General features: G+C 37.1%; 1 protein-coding gene across 1 annotated transcript in view; it reads left to right on the top strand.

Annotated features, from left to right (window-relative positions):
* ADAMTS3 (ADAM metallopeptidase with thrombospondin type 1 motif, 3) overlaps positions 1 to 600 on the top strand; it is a 334233-nt gene extending 333633 nt beyond the window's left edge. The window contains exon 22 of the mRNA XM_012659836.1: positions 32 to 600. Coding sequence (XP_012515290.1) covers positions 32 to 600 — 569 coding nt within the window. The remainder of the gene's footprint in view (positions 1 to 31) is intronic.
* Positions 601 to 12641: the final 12041 nt, after the last annotated feature.

The following is a 12641-nucleotide window of genomic DNA, read 5'->3' as shown; positions in this document are numbered from 1 at the left end:
GTATTACTTTGTTTTCCTTTAACGTTTGCAGATGAACCATGCTTGGGAGACAAGTCCATATTCTGTCAAATGGAGGTGCTGGCACGATACTGCTCCATCCCAGGTTATAACAAGTTATGTTGTGAGTCATGTAGCAAGCGCAGTAGCACCCTGCCACCGCCCTACCTCCTAGAAGCTGCCGAAGTGCACGATGATGTTATCTTTAACCCTAGTGACCTCCCTAGATCTCTCGTGATGCCTACATCTTTGGTCCCTTATCATCCAGAGGCCCCTGCTGAAAAGAAATCTTTGAGTAGCATCTCTTCCCTGGGAGGTCCAAATGCATATGCTGCTTTCAGGCCAGACAGTAAACCCAATGGTGCTAACTTACCCCAGAGGAGAGCTCGGCAAGCAGGAAGTAGGACTGTGAGGCTGGTCTCAGCGCCATCCCCTCCACCCACCAAGAGTGGCCACCTCAACTCAGCTTCACAAATGGCTGCTGCTTCCTTCCTTGCAGTCAGCGATGCCATAGGTGCTGCTTCTCAGGCAAGAACCTCAAAGAAAGATGAAAAGATGGTTGACAAGAGACATCCAGTAAGATCATCTGCTTTAGAAAGATGAGAAAGTGAACTCCAAAGCCTGGAAATCAGAGGGGAACCTGAACAAGCTCCCTCTCCCCGTGGTGCATACGCTTGTTTAAAGTGGAAATCTCCGTAGATCATCAACTCATTTTATCTGTAAGTGGGAAAAAAAGTGCTGGTTCACTTTCTAGTTGCTTTCATCCTCCCGTCGTTCTGCATTGACTCTTTTACCAGAATTCATTGGAAGAAAGCACCAAAGATTATCAACAGGAGAAAAATAAGTTGCTAAGTGTGTCGGTCACTCTCTGAAGCAGAAAAGGGACTGGAACCAATTGTGCATATCAGCTGATTTTTTTTGTTCGTTTGTTTTAAAAAAATTACAGTAAAAATAAAAAAGAGATACCAATGGTTTACACTTTAACAAGAAATTTTGGAAACGGAGCAAAGAATTCTTAGACTTGTATTCCTATTTATCTATATTAGAAATATTGTATGAGCAAATTTGCAGCTGTTGTGTAAATACTGTATATTGCAGAAATCAGTATTATTTTAAGAGATGTGTTCTCAAATGATTGTTTACTATATTACATTTCTGGATGTTCTAGGTGCCTGTCATTGAGTATTGCCTTATTTGACATGCTATAGGTTGACTTTCAAAGCAGAATATTACAAAGGAGAAGTTAGAATCACAGCTACTGACAATACAAAGGGTTTTGTTGTATGGTTTTGTTGAATCAACAATGTGATACCCAAATTATAGATAAAGAAAAAACTAGAGAAGCTGCAGATACACAGATTTCAGCTTACCTATTGCCTTCTGGTATTATAATTAAAAAGAAGAGGATTAGTGTCCTAGTATTCTTGTGGTCACAGGGAACAGAGAACAGTTAATGAACCCGTGCAAGACAAAACTAAAACCCTTTTACCAGGATCTCATAGGCGCCAGTGAGGTGCTCTATGTTCTTGTGTTGTATTTTTTTTTTAATTGTACCATTGTTGATGTATACAAACAGTTATACTGAATGTACTGTAATAATCACAAAGAAAAATGTTTTGGAATGACTCGTTTGTATGTTGGTAGCTGAGAAAAATATCAGTCTAGATTAAAATTCGAGTATAATAGGGCTTTGGGGTTTTGGAGGCAGGATCGAGAAAGCATTTGTCAATGGTTGAGATATTTATTTTCCACATGGTTCATATTCAAATGTTCACAACCACAATGCATCTGACTGCAATAACGTGCTAGTAATTTATATCAGTGATCACCTTGCTCACAGCAAAGCCAGAAATGCTCTCTCCAGGGAGTAGATGTAAAGTACTTGTATATAGAATTCAGAACCGAAGATATTTATTAAAAGTTGATTTTTTTTCCTCGATAGTATTTTTATGTACTAAATATTTACACTAATAGCAATGACATATTTTGGTAAACTAGAGAGACATAATTATAGATGCATGCTTTGTTCTGTGCATAGAGGAGAAATTTAAACAAACTACCACAGCCAACTCAAAGAGCTAAAATTGAACACATTTGATGTTATTAAAACATTTTGCATTTTTAAAGTAGTTGATATTAAGTTGATGACTTGTTCTCCCTCAAGGAAACATAAAATTGTATGGACTCAGCTAGCTGTTTAATGAAATAGTGAATTAGAAACACTCTTAAAAGTATGTGAAAGAGATAAGTCCTTCATGAATCATAAGTAAAAAGGGAAAAGAAAGATAAATGTTATCAGCATAATGTTTTTGAGGGCAATACCTGAGCTGTCTAAAGATATGCTATGCAAACTAAAATGTAGATATGTTAACCTCTCAAAGCGCAGAATATACAAGAAAGTTTGCATTTTAACCATCGTAAACCAACAGCTTTTAAACTATTGACTCTATACCTCTAAAGAATCGCTGCTACTTTGTGCGAGAATTTTGAAGGTCAAATGAATTGGGTTAATTCCAGATAGTAAAACAATCCCTGAGCCTTAAGTAGAAGTCTTTTTTTTTTTTTTCCTAAAAACTTCCCTAGAATAAAATTCTCTCTAGTTTACTTGCGTGTGCATGCGTCTGGTCCACAGGGAAGTACAGAGAAAGATGGTCACACACGTACACCTCCAGTAAAGATGTATATGTTCGTTCTACTTCTGACCTTTGAGCTTTCTTTTCTACTAAGCTAAAAATTCCTTTTTATCAAAGTGTACACTACTGATGCTGTTTGTTGTATTGGGAGCACGTAGCAATAAAAATGTTAACAAAAATATAGATCTGGCTCTATCTAGATTTTATCAGTCGATTCATCACAGAGTAATAGCAACATGTCCTTTCCTCCTACAAAATAAAATGGCATCAAATCCATCCGGTCCTTGTACTTTCTCGAAAGACTTAAATAAAGAGACAGTGTCTCCTGTTTTCACATAAGGGCGCGCCATAATATTTTTTAGAAAACAAAATAAAGACAAAATAAGAGATTGTGGGAGGTGACTTTCTGCTTAAATCTGTCCTGTTGAAGTATGAAGAGGATGAGAGAAGATGGTGATAATGCCAGTATTTATGAGAAGGAAAAGGGAGACTTCCATGTTTAAAACGTGCAGTCTCAGAATGGTTTTAAATAAAAGCCGCCCACCAGTTTTGGACCTTGATTACCTGAGGATTGGTGGAAACTCATCACTGAAGACTCGGAGCATGGGGAGAAGGGAACATCACAGCGGAAGGTCTTTTTTATGTTGCAGGGATATGCTGTAATCGGTAGTTTCCGGTTTGAAGCACAGAGGAGACGACTCAGGTTTGAACTCCGCCTGCCACTTCATAACCTAAATGGCCTTGGGTAACCTCGCTCATGTGATCCCTAAATTATAGAAAAAGAAGAAAACAGAGACACTGCGGATATACAGATCTCAGCTTACCTGTTGCCTTCTATTCTTAGAATTAAAAGGAATGAAACCTCAAGTTTCAGTTTCCTCACCTGCAAATGGGAGGCAAAACTGTCATATATCATCATGTGATTGCTACGAAAAATGAGATGATTGAGTCAAGCTGTTAGCACAGGGCCTAACACATAATAGCTCACAGTAAATATTAGGTGTTAATATTAAGTCATTGTCCTTGTCCTCATCATCTTCATCTTCATTTATGTAACTGAACCACAGCTTTCCTCTAGGGTCCACAGCTAGTTCGAATCATGGTCACTGTGTCTCATTGAGGGTGGTAAACAAACATGATTTCAGGAATTTAAAGACAAACAATTTAGGTTTAAAAATGTATAGGATGAACTCATTAAAAATGATCTCCAGGCCGGGCGCGGTGGTTCACGCTTGTAATCCCAACACTCTGGGAGGCCGAGGTGGGTGGATCGCTCAAGGTCAGGAGTTCGAGACCAGCCTGAGCAAGAGCGAGACCCCGTCTCTACTAAAAAATAGAAAGAAATGATCTGGACAACTAAATATATATATATATACATATATATATATGTATATATATAAATTAGCTGGGCATGGTGGCGCATGCCTGTAGTCCCAGCTATTTGGGAGGCTGAGGCAGAAGGATCGCTTGAGCCCAGGAGTATGAGGTTGCTGTGAGCTAGGCTGATGCCATGGCACTCTAGCCCGGGCAACAGAGCAAGACTCTGTCTCAAAAAAAAAAAAAAAAAAAGATCTCCAGTCCTTGATTTTGAAGAATTTTAGCTAATTATGCACACTCTCCCTTTGCAAGCAATAAATAGTCAAACTAAGGGTCTGGGTATTAATTATGTATTTCTGCAGAGGTGGTACATGGTACAATAATGCCCCAAACAATTAACAAATGTGTTGCTCATATACTTATATTAATACACTTTGCAGAAATATCAACAACAAAAGTCATTCTCCCACACACATCCTACCTTTCTTCATGAAGAAGCTACTTAAATATATGATGTAAAAGAAAAAAGCAATTGAAAAGTGATGACAACATGGCTAAGCCAAAGAAGTCTTAAACAAAGAAAAAGAGATTGTTAAAACTACTTAAAATGCAGTAAAATATAAAAACAGCCCTAGGGTGAAGAGGCAATATATCAACATATCAATATCTCAATATATCACCACAGAAACATTCACTTTGGGCTCAGATACTTTTGGACAATTCACTTAGAGCCAGAGATAAAATTTAAAAGTTCATTAAAATACTGCCTACCCAACAAAGAAAGCACAATGTATTAAAATGGATTTGACATCATAAACGCAGATTATGAAAGAAAACAAAGTGCTATAAATTCTGCAAAATCATCACAGAGTTTACCTAAGAATTAGAATTACTCCTTAAACTCCTCCCATCCTGCTAAATGACAGGTGTGTAAAAAGTTGCTCACCTCCTTTGTGGCAGCAAACTTCCTGCATTAGAACTGTTGCTTAGAAAAAGGCTCCTATTTTACAGCCAATTTATAGTTTCAACTAAATTGTTGACGCATTAGCTTTCAGCCGTTGGATTGTTAAGAATTTACCTGGGACTGAGCAGTGTTGGTTTTTGTTGATTTTTTTTTTAATCTACCAAAACCCCAAAGTTTTCTGATGTCAAGGAGAGAACAGTTATTTACAGCCAAGTGTTACTCTTACATATATCATCAGTCTTACTATCCTGCTGTGTAGGATTCTCTAGAAGTTGAAACCGAAATAATAAAGCTTTTCTACAATCTGCTACTGAATAAACAAATGGTGCTAAAATTACAAATACATCCACACAAGGAACAATTAATTTCAGATGAGATATTTGGAGACTTACAAGCAGAAACTCCCACTAGTAGTTCAAGGGTGAAAAACAAATTTCTCCATGGTGGAAGATATGAGGACAGCTGGTCTGCTTTCCATTCCTGTGACAAAGTGATAAGATTCCTAAACTTCGCGAGAAGTTGTGGTGCCCTAGTTAAGAGCGTGGGCACTAAAGCCGCATTGCTGGTTTACATGTGGTTCTAAAGTCAACTAATTGTGACCTGGAGGAGTTACTTAATGTACCTAAGCCCCGCTTCTTTTATCTGTAAAAGGAGGATGATAACAGTACACACTTCATGGGGCTGTTTAAGCAAAAAAATAAAAAAAATTGATAATTCAGGAAAAGCAACAAACACAGTGCTTGACGGGCCTTAAGTGTTCAACAAAGGTTTGCAATTGTTATTTTTTTCTCCAGAAAAAAATCTATTTTTAAAAGTATTTGTTTATGGATGATCAAAAGATCCAGTTTGAATATTCTAAACCAAGGTCACGATTTTCACAAAGTCGCATCTGCCCCTGAGTATCCTATGTGCCCAGAGGAATGTGGGATACAAGAATGGAAGCGGAGAGTGACATACAGTACGTGTGTCCTGCAACAGTTCTCCTTTCATAATAGGCACGACATGGCAAATGGCTCCTAAGATTAAGGCAACTGCTTTTGACGTGGTGGCGTCACGTGCTACAAGGTATTGTCCACAGACTTGCTGCTACCAAATCCTTTTCTGTGGGTGATGTACTTTGTCTCTTACGATCTCTTACGAAGTTAATCCCCAAATCTCTGTGTGCAAGCCTTCGCACCCATACCAAACCACAAACACGTTCACGTGTGTCTGCGGAACATCTTACCTCTGCGTTACAACCGTAAGTCAGCATTTCCAAAACCAAGTGATGACCGTCCTTCCGGGAGACCTAGTTCTATGTCTTCTGTTCTGTGTTCCTCACTAGACTCAGCGTCCCAGAGAACCAACCACACTTTCTCACTGTCATCCTTTTCTTTGTCTTTTGCTCTGCATCTTTAATCAGCCCCCTTGTCCCACTGATTTCACTTCTAAAATCTCTCCTGCATCTCTTCCCTCCTTTTTGTCCTCATCGTCTCTGTCCATCAGGCTCCAACCGTAACTATCACAATTGCCTTGTAATTGCTTCCATCTCTGTGGGGGTCTCATCCTTCTCCAACTTTATACTCACCCTGCCATCAGATACTCTTTCGTGTGTATCACTGCCCTATCAAAGCCGTGCCACGCCAACTCAAAGCGCATCCATGCTCTTTCTCTCTTTCATGTCTCGGGGTCCTTATTGGATTTTTTTATGCTCCTGGCTCAGAAAGTCCCATCTCAGCCCTTTCTGTTTTTGCATTCGTTGTTGTTAACCATAGATGTGGAAGCCCCCATAAAATGAGCTCCTTTCTCCCCTATCTGCTATCTCATGAATTTGATTTTAGAGAAGAAAAGGACCATTTCTCAATCTTTGCATACCCAGTGTCTTGCACCCCTAGTAGATGGCTTTTTGAATAAATGAGCAAATACCTGCCTAACCATTGCTCACAATAGGCCCAATTTCCTTTCATGTCTTGTTTTTACTTACTTCTCATGCAGTTCTTCCCTCAACAGGATTACTTGACCAGGGATTGCTAGCTTGTTAATTCCGGTTAAGGTAATTATTTCCAAAAGGTAAGTTAAAATAGTCAAGAAACCTGGTGGCCCTATTACATGGAAATTTACAACCCTTATTTTGATCACGCTAGTAGCCTTTTTAAACCATTAGATGAAAAAGAAATGTATATATACTGCCAAATTCATTTAGATGAGGCTAGAGTCAGGGTGGTTGGAATAAAAACAATTTAGGGTTTAAATTATAGCCTGGAAGAGATTTCTAAATGCAGTGAGAAAGTGTGGTGATCTTGTCTAGTCTCATGTCTTTAAATACCATCTATTGGCTAGAAACTCCCAAATTTATTTCTCTAGTCCATATGGTCTCCCGAACTCCGGATTCACATTTATAACTGCTTGACATTTCCACTTGGATGACTAGTAGAAATTTATAAACTAACAAATCCAAAATTGAACTCCTGTTTTCCCACCTTACTGGCCCCCAACCTGTTTCATCTAGAATTTTCGTTCCTTCCAGTGTCTCAGGACCAAACCATAGAGTTTCCCATGAATCCTTACATTAGTTTTATATTGCTGCCGTAACACATCACCACACGCTTACTGGTTTAACAATACAAATATTATCTTACAGTTCTGCAGGTCTGACACAGGTCTCGATGGGCTAATATCGAGGTGTGAGCAGGGCTGCATTCTCTTCTGGAAGGCAGAGCGGAGAATCCCTTTCCTTGCCTTTTCCAGGTGCTAGCAGCTGCCCACTGTCCTTGGCTTGTGGCCCCTTCTTCCATCTTCAAAGCCAGCAACGGTAGGTCAGAACGTTTCGTATTTTATCTCTCTGCTCCTTCTGTCATCTCATCCTTGGCTCACCAAGATGGGAGAAGTTTCTCTACTTTTAAGAACTCATGTGATTAGATTGTACCATCCAGGATAATCCAGTAGCAACTTTAAATCCATTTACAACCTTGATTCTCTTTTGTTATATTCTTGTTATTTTAATGTACACCCTAACTTATTGTTGGTTATAGTCACTTTGTTATGCTATCAGTTATTATTGTTCATTCTATCTCTCTAACTGTGTTTTTGTACCCATTAACCATCCCCACTTTATCCCTCCCTCCCTGCTACCTTTCCCAGCCTCTGATAACCCTCATTCTACTGTCTGTCTCTATGAGATTGTTTTTAATGTTTATCTCCCACATATGAGTGGGAACATGCAACATTTGTCTTTCTGTGCTCGTAAGCCACTATTTTAGAACCTAAGTGATATTTTAAGTAAATCAGAACCCAGATCTGTGCCCATGTCTCCACATATAGTAGTTAGGATCTGATAATTTATTACATATGTGCATGGTGGCATGCATCACTGTTTTAGAAGTTTTCCTGATGATTTGGGGCAGTTTTTATTTTCTCAAAGGGTATTTAGCCATTTCAAATTAAAATACACTTCTGCAAAATCTGTTATCTCAAAATAAAAGTCTAAATACATAAAGAAATGTACCAAATGATATGAGCCACCAAAACTCAAAGAAAAAGTGTAGTAGGACTTTTACTAGTTAATAAATTTCAGTATGGCATGGTGGTGATATGTAATTGCCAACGTGGGTGTGTCCTTTGTCCATTCCCTGAACAATGAATGTCATGAAAAATTGTGTCTCATGGTTGGTTCTTCCTCACTGCCTCCCTACATTCTTGGGAATATGAGCCAGGAACTTCAGCCAAGCCTCTTGATAGCACCTTCTCCGTAAGATTGGCAGAATACAAGGTAAACAATTTACACTGAGCATTACATCAATAAATGCCATATGGGAGCTGAAATCCCTGTGCTGCCATTTCAATGGCTTAATGACCTTCTCTTTGCTCCTGGTATCTAGACCAAGAGAACATCTTGATCAATGTCTTCTGGTCTATGTGTTCTCTATGCAGCCTTTAATCATGGTCTTACTTTCTCCTGGATTTCAGCTATATTCAGCTATGTTGAAGTGACTGCACATGTACAAATACATGTTAAAAATAAATGGAAGTAAGCAGTTATTGTGAATTTAATTACATGGTAACCATTGTTCTCTGTTGGATGCCACCATCTTGTTCTTCTCTCTGCTTTTTCTTCGCTTGTTGGAGAATCTCTCCTTTAAATCAATAGCCAGACTTCCCCATTGGTGGTAATTATTTTATTTTATTTTATCAACAATAGTTAAAAAAAAAAGTCATTTGCAGAATCATTTATTTCTAAAGGTATGTATATATGTATATATGCACATATGTAAATATGTAAATGTATATATAATTATATATAATTTGGGGATAGAATGTTGAGTTTATCTACAAACATAATTGCATGATACTTAAAAAATTTATAAATATTGAAAATGTGACACAGTTTGCTTTAACTTCTGATTTCACCATCTTACTTTTGTTACTCTCTAATCTCCAAAATGCCACTTGAGTATAAAAGAGTAATCATAAAATTCTTCCACTGAAACCAAGTATATCAGCTTTTTATATCAGCTCTCATTTATCTTATTCTTCTCTAATGTTTATTTTTCTGTTCACCAAGCATAGCATGCTATAGATTTAAAAACCAGAAGAGATTAAGAACAATGTCAGAGTGATTTTTCTAAAACAGATATCTGATCATATCTTCCTTCCTTAGTTTCTGTGAACTAAAATCCTAAGCCCTCTGCTAAATGAATGGACCCCGCTTGGCCCAGGGGGCCCCAGAAACACCTTAAAACTGAGCTCCCAGCAATGACAGAATGGGAAAGATTAAAGCACAATTACATGCATATGATCCCCCTTCATAAATATTCATGACTCCTCCTATAACTTGTTGAATATGTATATTTGACCACCCCGCTCGGTATACAATCCTGGTCATTTTTGTCTCTTCTTTGAAGCACATGTGTCTGGCTTCTGGTGGGGGATCTGCTTCCCACCCTGTTGGCATGGCCACTCAGCAGGTTGCTACCCTTTATGAGAAATAAAGCTCTCCTTTCTCCAAAGTATAAACCTCGTTAATTAAATTTTTTGGTTAACGTTTCTTTAGTAGCTCATAACTCCAGTCCTTTGCACACGCTGTTTCTTATATTAAGTCTGTTCTTTCTCTAAACACCATTCCCCACTTCCCTCTTCTAATTCTTATTTATAATTTAAGGTTATCTCAACTTTTTCTGACTCTTCCCCTCATTGACTCCTCTTTGGCATTTTCAATGTACCATGTACAGATTTGTAACTCTCGTTTTAACACTGAAATGCCATTTTTATTGCTTGTCTGTATCTTTCATTAAAACATAAAATTTTTAAGCCATAGCCTTTTTTACAGTATAGTGCTAGATGCTAGGAATGTTGAATAATGAATTAATGGATTGATGAATGATTAAATTAGACACAATAACAGAAATGACTGATAGTTTAACATTAAAGGAACCGATAGACTAACAGATAAAAGATTTAAATTCCACACAGTAAAATGATGAATGTTCTTAATAATAAGTCATAATATGTTTTAAGTTATGTTCTATCTTTTCTATTTAAAGAAGGGAGTACTTACATTATGAAAGAATTTCAATAAAAATGATTTTTAAATGAATGATAAGTTTATTGGTAATGAAGTAAATCCATCTAGCTGCAAAATTCATCTTGCTGCCGACAATATTAGATAGCTGTGTACAGTATATATGTCTATGTGAAAATTTGTTCTGATGCCTGATCTTAAGACATTTGGTAGGTGTTAGATGGTGTTGGTACCATTGTTATATTAAAAATAAGACTTTGGGTGATGAGTGAACACTTAAAATGGAATGATGTAATAAAAAATCACCAAGAACTCATTAGCTAAAAGATACTTTTCTGGCTTTGGCATTTATTTCTTATATGGTAAGTGAGCATACTCAGAATGTACATATATGTGCAGTTCCTTACGTTAAAAAAGTATTGATGTTATTCACTGTTTGCTTGTGTTTTAGGTTTATAGTTGTCAGAATACATACCATTTCTGATACTCTTTATAAATTATTTGTTGCAAGTTTAAATGAGAATATTCTAGGACATGAACCAAATGAATGTAGATTACAAAATGGTCTTGAGTGTCTCTAACTAGACCCCTGATTCTGGTTTAGAAACAGGGGGGCTCCTAGAGGACAAAAGGTTAATGACAATTGTGAAGGGCTTTAGGGGACCTCTTTAATTTTTTTTAACAGAATGCAATATACAAAGAAATAAAGACCTTAAAAAATAAAACATATGTTCCGCAATGCTTTCCTAACTCCAGGTTTTACTTACAAAAGCTTATTATGTGTAAATTTACTTTTATGCGAGTGTTATGATTACATTAAAATTTCACAGTGAAGTTTTGAGAAAGGTAAACACAAACAAATTAGAGCTTCCAGTCTTAAACCACCTGCCTATGGTGTAGAATGAAAAAGAAGAGAAGCTGAAATTTATTCAGTGAGACAGAAAAAGACATACCCAGGATGGCAAACGTTGGCACATCTGAGATTTATAAAAAAGGAACGTTTCCATGAAGGACAGAACACATTAAAAAAATAAAAAAGCAAGTCTTCCAATATGTGCATTTTCTGCAAAAAAAAATAAAAAAATCAATTGTGAGTGCAGGAGAGGATTAAAAATGTCTGTCAAGCAAGAGACGGTCCATGGGAATTTAGCTCCCAGTATTTATCTTTACTAACAATGGTAATGACTTTTAGAGCCAGATGGCTTGGTTTTGGATTTTGCAATACAGCTTACTAGCTGTGTGCTTTGGACAATTCACATCATCAATCTTGCCACTGTCTATTCATATGTCAAATGTAGATATACTACTACTAATACATAGGGTATTGCTACTAATATGGTAAAAGGGTTGTTATGAGTAAAACACACTGAGTAGTACCTGACACATAGTAAGCACTGTATACCCGTTGCTGCTAATTTAAGGTGTGTATGATGTCGTCAATGTTTTCATTTAGCATGCTATATTTATTTTCATTGATATTGTTTTACTTGTTCCTCCAAGTGACTGATCTTTTGTATTATTTATAGGTGCTCATATTCTCATACCACAGCACAGCTAGGAATATCTAAATGCATATTTGTCCAGTGTTATGTAACACTGAATTTATGCAAATTTTTAATCTTATATAAGGAGGCACTTATCTATTAAGAGTTTAAATTTAGAGAGGGGAGAAATGTTGCATCACATCTTAGTTTAGCAGGTAAAGTAGTATGTGATCGATGACTTTGAAGTGAAGAGCACAGAGGAGAAACAGCCATCACAGGACATTTCTTTATTGGTCTCCATGAATTTCTATCATGTGGATTGTCATTATTTCGTGGTTATTGTATTATCCCACCATTTATTACATGACAATTCCTATCTATCTACACACCCACACAAACACACACACACACACACACCCTTCTCTTCCTGTTTCTGCAAAGTGCTGCATTCAAAAAACTCCAAAAATAGTTCATCCGCGTGTCTTCAATTTCACCATTAGGAGGCTATTGTAGTAAATTCTTAAAAGAGATGATAGCAGTCAGAGCTATGATACTGTCGGAAAGAATGGCAGTAAGTGATAGATGAAGTATTTAGAAGATGAAGTTTAAGTCTTCAATGATCAACAGAATGAAAAAAAAGGATGGAGATAAAATTGCTAAGCAGATTTCTGGCTTCATACCACATTGTGCTAAGTATATTACCTACATTATGTATATAAAACTTGATATAAAAATTAAAAGGATATTTA

The sequence above is a fragment of the Propithecus coquereli genome, unplaced genomic scaffold (assembly GCF_000956105.1).
Source record: "Propithecus coquereli isolate 6110/MARCELLA unplaced genomic scaffold, Pcoq_1.0 Scaffold64, whole genome shotgun sequence".
NCBI classification, from domain to species: domain Eukaryota; kingdom Metazoa; phylum Chordata; class Mammalia; order Primates; family Indriidae; genus Propithecus; species Propithecus coquereli.
Note: the sequence above shows the minus strand (reverse complement) of the source record. Positions and strands in the feature narration are given on the sequence as shown.